Source organism: Palaemon carinicauda, chromosome 27, assembly GCF_036898095.1.
Source record: "Palaemon carinicauda isolate YSFRI2023 chromosome 27, ASM3689809v2, whole genome shotgun sequence".
Classification (NCBI taxonomy): Eukaryota; Metazoa; Arthropoda; class Malacostraca; order Decapoda; family Palaemonidae; genus Palaemon; species Palaemon carinicauda.
The window spans coordinates 25,656,937-25,672,194 of NC_090751.1; the positions used below are offsets into that span (position 1 = coordinate 25,656,937).

General features: G+C 35.8%; 1 protein-coding gene across 5 annotated transcripts in view; it reads right to left on the reverse strand.

Annotated features, from left to right (window-relative positions):
• The window catches only part of LOC137620615 (vascular endothelial growth factor receptor 1-like), a 172,330-nt gene that overhangs the window by 31,030 nt on the left and 126,042 nt on the right, over nucleotides 1-15,258 (reverse strand). For all 5 annotated transcript variants that reach the window (XM_068350911.1, XM_068350908.1, XM_068350907.1 and 2 more), the window contains exons 8-13: nucleotides 12,535-12,677; nucleotides 10,582-10,750; nucleotides 7,631-7,788; nucleotides 5,912-6,059; nucleotides 2,947-3,113; nucleotides 1,603-1,750 (exon numbers count right to left, since the gene is read on the reverse strand). In XM_068350911.1, the coding sequence (XP_068207012.1) occupies nucleotides 1,603-1,750; nucleotides 2,947-3,113; nucleotides 5,912-6,059; nucleotides 7,631-7,788; nucleotides 10,582-10,750; nucleotides 12,535-12,677 (933 nt within the window). The remainder of the gene's footprint in view (nucleotides 1-1,602; nucleotides 1,751-2,946; nucleotides 3,114-5,911; nucleotides 6,060-7,630; nucleotides 7,789-10,581; nucleotides 10,751-12,534; nucleotides 12,678-15,258) is intronic.

Here is a 15,258-nt window from a genome sequence, read left to right on the forward strand (position 1 = left end):
GTGAGGAAAAGAAACAAGAAAATAAATAAACTACAAGAGTAGTAAGGAACACAAAATAAAATATCTTACGAACCGTAACAACATTAAAATAAATCTCTCATATATAAAATATATAAAAAAAAAACTTGAAAAAGGAAGAGAAATAAGATAAAAAAGTGTACCCAAGTGTACTGTCAAGCAAGAGAACTATAATCCAAGAGAGTGGAAGACCATGGTAAAGAGGATATGGCATTACCCAAGACTAAAGAACAATGGTTTGATTTTGGAGTGTCCTAAAGAGTCTCTTCAACCCTTACCAAGAGGAAAGCAGCCACCGAACAATTACAGTGCAGTAGTTAACCCCTTGAATGAAGAGGAAGTGTTTGGTAATCTCAGTGTTGTAAGGTGTATGAGGATAGAGGAGAATGTGGGACGAATAGGCCAGACTATTCGCTGTATTTTTAGACAAAAGAAAATGAGCCGTAACCAGAGAGAGGGATCCAATGTACTACTGTCTGTCAGGATTTATTTGTTTGCCACTTGGCAAAACAGGAAGCTCCCCATGCTTTGCTCTCCTTTTCCAGCCCCATGACCTGTGTTCAAGAATGCCTTCTAACACCCATATGATCACGCCTTTCCTTCATTCACTCTGATCCAGCCGTTAATCAACCGGGTGTCAATTTCAGCAGGAATTAAGATGACCATGATGGCTCCCAGATGGCCTTATGCCAAGTGGTATTCTGACCTGCTAGCACTTCTATTTGAGGTCATGAAAGAACTACCCGAGGGGCCATCCCTCCTCTGGCAGCCATATCTTCATAGGCACCCACAGTCCATGAAGTCATTGAATCTTCAAGGGTGGAAAGCCCAACAACATGGATCCAAGGGCTCATTTCTCCTGACACATACTCCACAGCGACAGACCCAGGGGAGTATACGCAGGGAGGGCGGTAGCAGAAACACTAAATGAAGAGTTAGTAGAAATAAAAGAATTTTCAGCAGTATCTTCTTGAGCATTGCCAAGACCAACCCCAGAGAAGGCTTAGGTCTCTTCCTCCCCCTTAAGACATATTTTTGTCACTGAACCAGAGACCAAAACCTAAAAATGGTACACTGGGGTTATTGCAAAGCATCAATCCCTCTACAAGAACCACACAGAGAGTGCGGATCTACAGCTGGTTTACACATAGACAAGTACAAATCTCTTACTTCACATCTATCACAAAAGCAATCAACAGCCAGTATTCACATTCCAAATGAAAAGGAAAAAGAAGAAGTTCACTTAAGGGTGCAACAGTATGTCCATGCAGTACTTCTTGCAGCCGAAAAACAGTGAAAATTTTCTGACATTTGGAGAGGCGGGGTTTCTCACCTGTGCACACCAGCTGTCGTTAACTACCTCATTAACAAATTAACAGCCGTTCTAGCTTGTGCTGAAAGCATCTCCCTATTTAAAGAACAAAATGTTTGCATATGAGAAGGAACAAGTCAATACTTTTTTGAATAAGTAACTTAGTGTACAGTACAGTATATTGTCATGATAGGTAATTGTTCAGATTTTCTTTACACAACTACATTGTGCAAATAGGAAATGCAAGATAGTATCTTATAATTTCTACTTACCACTGATTGAGAGAGGATAATCATATTTAACAAGACCATGCTCATTTTCAGCTTGGCACCTAAGGATGCCTGATTCTTTGGGAGAAATGCTGATATTTGACTTAATGACATTCCCAGGTGGTTGTAACACTGATTCTACTTCAATTGCCTGAAATGAAAGATGAAGATTTCTTCAATAAAAATATTTTCGAAATGTAGAATCAAAGGACCTGTTACTTTCTGACAGATATATAATGCTCTTAATAGCTGGCTTTTCATATAAATAAACAAACTATTTATTTTACCTTACTGTTATTTCTCTTTATAGATTACTATTTACCATACACTTCAATTTATGAAAAGCTGCTTTGTTTTTAAAGGCACAGAAACTCCTAGCTTATGTCCGTTATAAAGGATTAAAAACTTGCTAATTAACTAGCACCAGCCATCATTTCTACCTAATTGACAGACAACAAATTTGTGCATTTCTCATAAGCATCAGGATCCCTAACACTTGAGAATTATTTGGTTGACCAACTAGATTGTATTTCGAAGACACAATAAAGGTTCGGACAAAAAATGGACATTATTCATTCCAGTATTCAAATCAATGAGAATAAGAAAATATTTCAATGTTAGTCACAAATGAGTTTAATACTCTAACAGTGCTGTACAGTACTTTGTCTTTTTTATTCATTGCCATTTCCTGTGTGCAATATGGAACAATTTCCAACCCTGATCGCAGAAAGTTCCTCAAAGCCTTTAAGCAATGCCTATTACAGCATGTATTTCAAAATAAAATTGTGATGTGCGATCGTTCAATGACAAAATCAAAAAAGGATTGTGCAGTGTTAATACTGGACCTGTAAAGTTTTGATAAGCTATCTCTATCTACAAAAGGGATTTAGTAGTTCAAACTATCAAAGAGATTTATACAATTTGTAAAAATATTACTACTGTACACTTTAATCATATTACTGTACTCTCATTACTCTGTTACAAATACAATAATTTAATGTACTATAACTGTACACTACAGGTTTTAATCTTCTAGATATGAGGTAATCATTAATATCATCAAAATATGATCATACAGTACAACAAGCATCTCCCCAAAAAACATAAGTATGCCATTTACTACTCATAATTGGAATAAATGCTACTATAATGCAAAATGATGATCATTCTATAATCCTAGGGAATGCTTTGAACATAATCACTCAAAAAGACAAATATACAACGGTACAACTATAATTCAGTTATTACATTACTATACAACTGCCACTACCTGACACTGCTGTATGGCCTTGTGCAAGGCGATGTCGTAAATTCAAACGTCCTCTCAAATACAGTAGCTTTACATACCTCAATGGAGTCAAAATCACTAGAGCAGTCTTTATAACCATTTGGGCAGGCCTGGAAACTCCAAGTCACTTCTGGTTCGGGGTAGCCTTCAATAACGCAGACGGGTTTCAGTTTCTTGTTTTCCTCAACGAATGAAGGGATGCCCAAGATTTTTGGAGATGGTTTGCCTGCAATAAAACAGCCGAAAATGAGTTGAACTTAAACAATTTTATTAGGCTTTAAATCTGTTATTAAGGTCATTCCAAACCAACAATGATTTTGCATATTACTGCTGTACATGTGCAGTAGTAATTTATGCATACGGTATTTAGATTGATTTGAAAACAGGATTTTTATTATAAAATCTATTATATCTATACTCACTGGATTTTCATATTGCTCCTCTGTTAAAGCTGTTTAAATGTGGTCGCTTACCCCCAAAATTAATATTTCCCATTTACTTTCCTTAACTTGAGGTCTGTTGTTGCAGCAAATGGTGGAGTGGAAGTAGATGTACGTCAGAAAGTGAATGAAGGATGCAAAGTGTTGGGGGCAGTGAAAGGAGTGGTAAAGAATAGAGGGTTGGGCATGAATGTAAAGGAGAGTTTTGTATGAGAAAGTGATTGTACCAACTGTGATGTATGGATCGGAGTTGTGGGGAATGAAAGTGATGGAGAGACAGAAATTGAATGTGTTTGAGATGAATTGTCTGAGGAGTATGGCTGGTGTATCTCAAGTAGATAGGGTTAGGAACGAAGTAGTGAGGGTGAGAACGGGTGTAAGAAATGAGTTAGCGGCTAGAGTGGATATGAATGTGTTGAGGTGGTTTGGCCATGTTGAGAGAATGGAAAATGGCTGTCTGCTAAAGAAGGTGATGAATGCAAGAGTTGATGGGAGAAGTACAAGAGGAGGGCCAAGGTTTGGGTGGATGGATGGAGTGAAGAAAGCTCTGGGTGATAGCATGATAGATGTGAGAGAGGTAAGAGAACGTGCTAGAAATAGGAATGAATGGCGAGCGATTGTGATGCAGTTCCGGTAGGCCCTGCTGCTTCCTTCGGTCACCTTGGATGACCGCGGAGGTAGCAGCAGTAGGGGATTCAGCATTATGAAACTTCATCTGTGGTGGATAACAGGGGAGGGTGGGTTGTGGCACCCTAGCAGTACCAGCCGAACTCGGTTGAGTCCCTCGTCAGGGTGGGAGGAGCGTAGAGAGGAAAGGTCCCCCCTTTTTTTTATTTGTTTGATGTCGGCTACCCCCAAAATTGGCGGAAGTCCCTTGGTATCTGGATATATGGACTTTCCTAGTAAAATGCCATCTCCTCTGGCAAGAATTGAGCCCCCTGGCAGTCAATGGCAACTATATAGGTGATGATGCATTATAGTTCCCTTGTCTCTGTCTCAAAGTCAAAACCAGATCATTAGCATTGTGAAATCGCTCGTCGGTGGAGAGGAGGGGTACACGTATATGATTATCAGGCAAGTATAAAATTGATAAGTTTTACCATTAAAATTCAGCTGATGTTCATACTGTTGGCTCCCATATTCTGATGGAGGTAGGTTACTGAACAAAAGATCTAGTTAAGTATCAATCAAGATTAATCTGACTTATCAATCCCCTAAAACTTGGTTACAAACTAACCAAACCCCCAGTAAACTCTTAATCACTAAAGTTTCAAGATTGGATTCCAGACTTATTCCACATTTTCCAACTAAAAATATTCATACAATAACTAAACCATTGAACTTTCTCATTGAGAAAATAAAAGGTACTGTAGAACTTAAACTATATTTAAGCAAATAAATAACAGTAAATTCTTATTACAGTACACCCTATTCTCACAGTTACCATAGCACCCACAAAAAAAAAGTGGTTTCTTCTGCAGTACTAGGGACTTGTTTTTTTAAGTAAAAGTACTCCCACTTACATTACTTGTTGATCATGAATGCCTACTTACGTGAGTTAGAGGGGTATTAGAATCCAGACTACCACCTCGGTTATCTATCTCGGAACCTGATAGTCTGAAGAGTATTATCAGGTTGTATAAAATAGTGAGGGACATGCAAATAGAAGATTCTGAGGTAATCTTAGGAGCATGCTCTGTAGAGGCTACGACTCTGTCGGTGCTGTGAAAAATCAGAACCCTTTCAATTTAGCGAAATTAAGAAGTTAGCCTAGAGTTCTCAGTGTTCTCTGGATTTTCCCTTAAACTAGACGCAAACAAAGCAAAATAGTAATGACATATACTAAACGTTAATTTACTTTACATTTGAACAATCAAAGCAGTCAGATATCAGCTGCACATGACTCTAGAAAAGGAGGAATTCTAGGCAAACAATCTTCCTCCACACAATATAAACAATCCTATGGCTGGAACATTTCAGAAAGCTGCTTAAACTATTCTCACTGGCATTCATAGCAATTCAGGACGAAGACATCCCCAATTAAAAGTTAAATAACTTAAAGCCACTAGGGGAAAATCCGAATCAGAATCTAAAGACAAACAATTGCGGTACATGCAACGAGAGAATTGAAAAGGGCAAGGGAACTATGATGCATCATCACCTAATTGTTACCACTAACTGTCAGATGGCTTGAAGCTTGCTAGAGGGGAAGCATTTTACAAGGAAAGTAAACTACAATTTTTGATCTCAGGGGAAGGCATTGACATTTAGACAGCCTCGAGAGAGAAGCAATATGAACATCAGAGGAGTTTCATATAAATAAAGTAGAAATACATGCGAGTACATTTAACTAAACATATGATCTTACATAAGAACAGGCACTTAAATGTGTATGTGTGTTAAATATACAGCATATTCTGATACAGTACTGTACACAAAATCCCAAATTACAGTACATATGCATACAGTAATTTCTCTTATGCACCTGTGCATTGAAAGCATTCCAAATATTACAATCAAAGCAGCAAAGACAACAGCATCTACCTTTCTTTCCCTTCATAGAATGAAATTTTAGACTACTTACTCTTCACTACAATCAAAACAGTTTTGGACTCTCTGACGTCTGCAAGATCTAGAATGACCTCAATGGTGTAATTCCCAAAGTCTGCAGCTGATATATTTTGGATCTTAAGCCATGACACAGCATTGCCAATGTGGTGTTCTGTTGTGACCTATAAGTAAAAGGAATTTATCTTAGCTATTTCAATGCAAAAAAATCCTTGGGATGAGTAATCCAGTGCACTTACTGTATATGGAAAAGGTTTGATGGAAACAAAGAAAAAAGTAAAATCTAACCAGGTGTATTCTTTCTTTGTTTTAAAGAGAATACAGTAAATACAAAGCTTAACGAGTTAAGAAAGGATGTGTCACCCAAGAGTATTGTACATTTTCTAGACTTTTATGGAAAATTTTAGTTTTAACATGAGAACAATTAGATGAAAAGGCTGCACAGTGTTTCAATTTCTTAAAGGTCATGAAGCCAATGGCTTAGATGATTAAAGCATGATGACTACAAGGTAGGATTCATGATTCACGTAAAAACCGCAATGGCTTTAAATTGTAGCTTTAAAAAAAAAAAAAAAAAAAAAAACTGGTATGTGGGAAAGCTTTTACTCTTTTTGAGACCTTTAATGGTGGAAAGGGTTCACAAGATACAATGAGAATGCGCTGTTTTGACAAAGTCTTTAACATAAAACAAGGTACTATTCCTGTTCATTATTAACCCTGGGATACAGCTAGTTTCCTCTGAAACTGGGACAGGTATTAAAATTTTTCTCCTGGAATGTTACTGGCAAAAGCATGCTCAAATTTACAGAAAACTTTCACACTTCAAATAATTAAAATACAGTATGCCTCTCTTCTATCTTCTGCATTAAAAAGATCTCCAAAATATAAAATGACATACTTCCAAAATAACACCACAGCTCTATTGAATCTAAAGTTGAAGACGCACGGAAGTTGAATATAGATAACCCTTTAACTTTGGCATTGCAATTATAATAAGGTGCAATGTAAAATACTGTATTCTTTACCTTTTCAACTGTATTCAAAGCTGAACGTTCTTACAGTTTTCATTCAACCCTTAATATTCTTTTGAGTCATCTGCAATATAGTGTGACCTGAAATTGGTTTTTTACTACCATATCTATTTTGTTGATTAAGAAGCATGTTTCATCCAGGAAGTTATTGAAGTTTAAATTTTACACACTTGTATGGTGAAAATAAATTAAAGGCTACTCTATACAGTACAAAATTGTACATCACATATACAAACACCTCCACTACCTAATTACCAAGTCATTTACCTTGACTTTATTCAGTGTCTCCACTGACAACTTCAGCTCTAGTTCCCAGCGGGATTCTTTCGTGACCTGAAGTAAATACTGTGGAGTATCTCCACATACAGTATCAAATCACCAGCTATTGATAATCTGTTATATTCAAAGCTCTCAAATATCATGCTGCCAAAATACAATTTTATGGGCTTTTGGCCTACTGTAATTCTCTTCATGACTCGCTGAAACTAACAATAAAAACTTTACTACAAGATCTACTAAAAGGACATTTAATGTGCCAAAGACAAAACAAAATGCTACTGAAAGCTACATGCTACCACATACCTAGAATGTTAATGAAAAGTCAATTGTTATCATGAATGGATGCTACCACAGACCTTGGATGTTCCATAGGTTTGGATGTTGAAATGAACTAATGTTAGCCACAGACATTTAATGTTACTTACTCTATCAGATTCCTTCACCTCCATTCCTCTATAGTCACGATAAATTATCTGAGGGTCCGGGGGAAATGCTCTGACCTCTGCTTTCCATCTAAGATGTTCCCCTTCCATTATGTAGATTATAGGAATGCTTGATATATTCACATAAGGAACCATGTCATCTGGAAAAATATCCAGAGGTTACTAATCTACTTAATCATACAAAGACAAGTTGTAATGTCCAACAGAGCAAGCAGGATAGATAAGATCAAGATTAGAATAACATAAAAGATACAGCTAATGCTGCAGAAGTTCAACTAAGTAAAATTTCTCAAGTTCCAATGAAAAGCAGCACAGAAATTCCTTCCTGAAAAGAAAATATAAACTCAAAGGTGTCATATGAAGTAGAAGAATCCTAAGTCAATATACCCATTCTATAGTGGTCAATAAAAATGTCTGAAGTTGGATATTTAACTCTATGTGGACGATGTAACGCCCCTTAAAATAGTAGGTTGCAAAAAGTGAAGCCTCTTTGTATCAGGTTTTACATTGTAATCTGTGATCTATCACTATTAAATAAGTGCCAGATTGCTTCAAGAATTAGTAACTCTCAATTAACTAACTCTCAGTAGTCAGTTATTAAGCTTATCTTTATTGTGAATATAATAAGCAAAAATTACAAGTAGATGGGTAACCCAGCGCTTTTATCTCGCCAAGGGTCAACAAAAATAAGAAAATAAAATATTGCTTCCCTTTATAGGTCGCAAAGGGAAGAAATACTACTAGCATAATCTACTTGGCTGATAAATGTTTGGATATGAAATATATTAACACCTTGATGCAGAACTAACTCTTATTTAGTTACTGTACTATCATCTTGATGATACCCATTATATTGTTTTTTTTTTTTGTGGTATTTTACCGTTTTTCCGGTGTTTTACTGTAATGACATCAAACAGGTTTCTAAAAAGTAGTGTTGAATGATGCACATTTGCATCTAAAACAAATCCCTAAATTTTACATATGAGAAAAAAAACCCTCCCAGAAGACTGAACAAATATCAAATATTAACTTAATTTTATATCAAGTCCCTTCATATTTTTGTACCGAATTCTATTTCAATCCCTGTAAAGTCATTATTTTTATGAAACTCCCTAAATGTTTGTATTGTTTCTCCTTACAAAATGGTGGTTGATGGCAACTAAATAGTCAATGATACCCATACTGTATAACCTCCTACATTTCAGTTTTCTTGTTGACTGTTGTCTAGATAAAACTTTTTACAGTATTTTGCCCTACAATTTAAATCAAATTTAAGTAGTTAATTTTTAATGAATAAATCACAATGTCATTAAAATTTTTCCTGTCTATTGAAGTTATGCCAGCTGTTAGTTGACAGCTTTAGTTACAAGCATGACGTAATTAACGTTTAGTAACACCTTTACCATTTTGCATTGTTTGTGTTTAGTTCCAGATAAATCTAGAGAAGACGGAGAACATTAGGCTAATTTTCTAAATTTTCCCTAGCAGTTGTTTTATTCTTCTTGCCTTATCTTTGCTAATTCCATAACCTTTCTGCTTTTCAGACTAAGTTCTGAGGTAATAAGTCATCATGTCCTTTTTTTTTTTTACAATTATCATGGTGTGAATATTTAATAAAGATCATTTTCAATATAACTGCAGGAAGCTAAAGGTTCATGTTTTGATTGGCGGTGAGTCCTCCCAATTTAAATTTAAACTTGACTGCTTTAGACTCTTTTGTACAATCTAAGTAGTTCAGTGAATGTTTGGGCCTCAACAGAGTAACCTAACCTGTCCTGTATTAAACCCTAATCTAACTCCTCAAGTTTTGACTAATAGTTCTAATGCACCAGTCTGTTGGGATTCAGATGGTGCAGAGAGCAGGGCTGCCGAAACGTGGAATTTACGTCATCGATACGGCTAATCTGCTCCACATCTTGATCAAGTGTGGAATGTGGAATCCGACTATTAATAAATTCCACACTTTGTAAAGAGATGACGTATGTCGATTAAAATGTAATAAAAAGTAATAAATAAATAATATGAGTGTTTTATTATTAAATTTCCCCGTGATATCTATATAAAAATTACAATCATTGTAAAGTCTATGAAAGTGTGGATGCTATGGGACTAGGAGGCTCAGTGGCGTTCAGCGCTTGATGTTGCCGACTCACTGAAGACTGATTCTTGAATCAGTGTTGTGGAGTTGCCTAGTGTGGAGAATCCGGCAGCCCTGGCAGAGAGCTAAGGAGTCAAGTTGTTATCTTAGACCCTCACACTGTGATACTACTACCATCTTCTGCTGCACAGTCCTCACAATTCCCAAAACCAATGACCTACTATGGACCTTTAGTTTCAGGGGTAGAAGTCAGAGCTGGTAGTTTGTATCCTATATCCATTGACTTGATAAAATAAGCTCTATTAAGCAACCAATTATTTCTTACATCTACAGTAATTGTCTAAGGTAGATGTTGACACAGCTTCCAGTAGATGCAATTTGAACATCAGGCGAGTATAAAAACAATAAATCTTATCATTAAAATTCTGGTTATTTATAAAAATGGAGAATAAGAACATTAAATAATTTAATATGGTCCTATGATCCACTGACAATTAAAATTGCTGTAATAGATTGTTTTATCTTATCCAATCATACTTTAGAGAATCTTACACCTGCACCAGGACCCTAAGCAGTAAGTCCAGGCCTTTGAAAGAAAATGGACCATGTTAAATATAAGAAAAGAATGGAAAATGGAAAATTAACAAGAAATATCCACAATAAAAGAAGGAGTGGCTAATCACAATACAGCAACAAGAGTCATGACACACATGCCTAAGGCCCACGTCACCATCAAGTCCCTGAAGTCATGGCACATACGTCTCAATCCAATTTGTGTCCATCAATATTGTCTTCCTTCCATTGAAAAGGAAATTAAATGTTCTCAGTCACATACCATGAACTGTGATTTTGCGTGTTTCTTCATTAGAGTTCTTTCCAGAAGCTGTTACTCTGCATTTGTAATCCCCAGAATCCTCCTTTGTAGCATTAGGTACGTGGAAAGAGCTGACTCTATACATTCTGTCCTTGCGCATATCTGGGGTTTGAAGGATTATCTTGTGATCCTGTGAATCGGAATGTAAAAGTCAAGGATGATGCACGTAAGCTCTTTGAAATATGCAATGTCCATTTATATAAGAAACTACAAAAGCTTTTGCATTATTTCTTATTGCTTATACAGGTGCTTTGTCCTATTCAGATAAAATACGACTAGTAGTTACTGTTACTTTATTCTTCTATAGTGTCATTCTACCAAAAGAAATTTAAGAAAACCTCCTTAAAATACAGGTGATGTGTGCCTTGTACCACATATGAGGTTGATATTTTACAAAAGCTACCTAGATATCACATAACATCTTGGCAAATAGTAAAACATTTTTCTGCCATACACTGTTGTATAAAATTACAGAAGAAATTTTCTTCTGAAGTGAAAGTAATTTGTCCAACACAGTTACAGTAATTCAGTATTTATTTAACATTAAGAAAGATTCCTAAGAAGCTCAGAGGTAGTGTTTTGTCTGGTAACAGAATTATTTAATATGTAGATACCTGGATAACACTTTTCACAAGATTATCTCAAAATTTGGAAATTTGTGCATATTCTCACTGAAATAAAAATGGACAACTATTTGATCAAATTGCTCATTTGCATATATCTCTTAACTTTGATAAGTGAGAGTTCAGATATACATCAATGTTGAACTAAATACGGTAATTCAACTTCATAGACAATGATATATTGTTAATTTATTCTCATCATTTATTTATTTCCTTATTCCTTTCCTCACTGGGCTATTTTTCCCTGTTGGAGCCCTTGGGCTTATAGCATCTTGCTTTTCCAATAATAATAACAATTATATACTGTACCTTGAAAAACTACTTAGCATATAAAACAAACAATCCTAAAGACTCACAATGTTTCTGAGAAAAACACCAAGATTAGATTAAAAATTAAAAAAATTTGTAAGAGGTCTAGACATTATGAAATCAGGAGTTATTTGCATGCGTCTTGGAGATAGGACTACAGTTTTTATATTATAAATGGAATAAAACTTAACGATGACAGGTAATCAAAGGTATTTGACTTAAGATTTGTTTAAAAAACAAATCTCGAAAAAGATACTTGGCAAAATAATAATAATAAATAAGATAACTAATTCATCAGTCGATAAAACTAAGAGATCTGTGGATCATTTTTATCTTTAAACTGACTCTGAAAATATATAGGGACCTGCCCATTTAACTCCATGAAGACCTGGATGATGAGGATGATGTAATACAATTACTGCACAATGCATTTAGAGTAAAGGCAAGCTCATTTGAGCACAACTTTTTCCCTTTTCCGAATTTTTAGAAAAACATTGCTCCAAGTATTTGATAACTTTTTTTCCCTTTTCTGAAATTTTAGAAAAATATTGCAACAAGTAGCCAGACTTCTTTTTTCTTTCTCAATTTTAGCAAAAAAAAATCTCCAAGTACTCAATGACTTCTTTTTCCTTTCTGAATTTTAGCAAAAAAATTCTCCAAGTAGTCAATGACTTCTTTTTCCTTTATGAATTTTGGCAAAAAAAATCTCCAAGTAGCCAATGACTTCTTTTTCCTTTTCTGAATTTTAGCAATAAAATTCTCCAAGTAGTCAATGACTTTTCCGTATAAGTGTAAAATGGGAGTATAGCAAAGAAATTTAGGTGATGTCACATAACCTTAAATATGAATGGCTTTTATTTTAATCAATTAATATGATGCATTTTGACCTTAGCAAAATGTATTTGAAAAAAAAAAAAATTAATAATGAGGTCACTGTAATGGATATTACTAAACTGTATTTACATATAAAAAGGCTACTCACAGAGGCACTATTAGGCCATGTCCAGTGGAATGCAATATCTTTATCTATCAGCAAAGAGCAGTTAATTGTAAAACTGTGTCCCACAACAAAATGCTGATTGGCATTCCAATCAATGGCCGGCTTGGGCAGCTTGGTCTCCCTGGCTGCAAAATGGAACCATAAAGATTATAGAATCAAATACAGGCAAAACATAGACATAACAAAGAACCATGAAGATCTGTAAACATCAAAATGTTAAGCAAAAAAACTAATGTAACATGAAACCATAAAAATAAATAATGCAATTAGTCTCCTATATAAGAATAAGATCTGTTGCAATAGTGGGTTCTCCCATTGAAAAGTCATTAAATCCCATATATTTAACCAAGGCATCCAGCTAAATCCCCCAACCCCTTACTCTTCCTTGTTGCAAGTCAGTAACTCCCCATAATACAAGTGGAGCTTGCCTACATATGTGGCGAAATTCCTACATCCACCTCTACATAATAAAATTAATTTGTATTGTTTTGCGCTCATTCACAACATCTTTTATTTAGGTTCTTATCTTTAGAAGTTCTAAAAACCAAAGTTCTTATCTAGATGTATGTGTATACATAGGAGAGACACACAAGATGTCAACAGAAGATACAACTCTCTAATAAATGAAACCACATGTAATCTTGTCTACACATATCTGACAGAACTTGTGTTGGTGATGCTTTACTCTGCATTTCATTACTATCAATGCGATGCTTTAATAATCTCCTGAAACTTCAAAATAAATACAGTAGTTTTGGCTTCTTAATTCTTAGTTTACTTAATTCCAAAATGATTAATTCATAATTAAAAGTAATATAAAAAGCAATCTTTCACCAGCAATGCATGCAAATAATAAACAGCAATTTCTACACTTTTTCTACCAATAGTGGAATGAAATTTAGGCTGCATAAAACCACAACATTAATTCACCTCCATTAAAAACAGTGAAAAATGTTTTCAGCAAGCCAACTAAAATGGATCATTAAAAGAACTTTATTGCCATTTTTATCACTATGTCACATTACAATATATAGTAAACAACTTTTTGTATTATATATCATTATTGATGACAACTAGTGGGTGAACAAGAGAAAAATATTAAAATTTCTGAAATTGGTCGAACTCATACCATAAGAGAAGCAAACTCCTATACAACAATATGAGGTACCATACTAGAAAAGAAAATCATAATTTTTTTTCAAAGTCAGACATCAAACTACATTCAAATTCATTCCAATATGTAAATGGGGCAAAAAATTGTCAGATTAGTAATCCATGCATACACTGGATTCATGAATTTTGCCGAGGGGCAACCAAGGGACAACATGACAGTTGCACCACGGAGTTAAGAGAGGTTGAGCAGCTACATGGATGAAAGGAAGTAGGAATGGAGATACAGAAGATGACTCAGAAGTGGGTGTAATGGCAAACTGTCAGGCGGCCTACCGGATGAAAAAATTCCAAAGCGAATCAAGAAATAATACTGGCAACACTTGTACACTAGCAATAGGATCACACTACACTGTAGGCTACCACATGGTTACACCCGGGTGCAACCTACCAGTGTCAGGCTACTTGTCAGATAAAAAAACTACGAAGCGAATCGAGAAATAAGACTGGCAACACTTAGAGACACTAGCAATGGGATCATGCTACACTGTACCATGTGAGTCACACCTGGGTGAACCCTGGCAAGTATCAGGCTGCCTGTCAGATGAAAAACTCCAAAGTGAATCGAGAAGTAACAATCAATACCATTCGTTTCCCATGGGATCCTGTAGATCAGACTGGATAGGACTGAACACTTGACAGGCGTTATTCCAAGTTTATGATTGCCAACCAACACCAAAAATATAGGTTAATGTGTGAGCTCCGTATTAGATCAATACCCTTAACAGCCTACTATAAGGTGTTGACAATTGCACCAGGAAGGACCATTCACCTGGGTCAAGTAAAGTAGCAGTAGTTCATGATCACTAACCCACCCTGAAGGTATCGGTCAGCAAGAGAGTCCAGGACGGAGCGGCATTATAAGGTTAAGGAAAAATCCTCCCTTGTCCCTAAAGGAACAAGAAAAGTGGGCATAATCCAAGAAACAGTAGCAAAAGGCTTTCTTACAAGAACATCTTTATCGTCATAACCTTCCCCAAAAGAGGCAGCACCTGACAAAGAGAAAGAAAGGAGAGAGGTTGCTGGAGAAGGAAGATTAAGAATAAATGTCCTCCATTAGCTCATGCAACAGTTGATGCACTACCACCTACAAAAGCTTCCCTTAGTGTAACACAAAATATCTACACTTATGTCTTGTCACCAGGGAAGCATTAGGAACTCTTACTGATGCTAATACTAGGACCATGCTACACTGTACTACATAGGGGCCACCCTCAGGGATAACTTGAAAGTGTTAGTCTGCCTGCCAGATGAAAATATTCATTACCAGACACATACGAACATGCAAACACTTGGGCCAAACTGGGTAACTCCCTCCCAAAGGGATACTACCACAGCGCAAGCCTAGTTATGCTCAGAAGAGAAGTTTATTCCTTCCTGATCAGAAGTGTGTGAATGAAAGACTTCCAATGGAGGGGGGGGGGAATATGTAATAGCAACACCCCTCATTATGGTACACAATATATGAAGATTCAAAGGTTTGTATTCTTGTAGGAACAAAATTTCAGTGCCCTTCTGCTAATACAAAGAAAAATG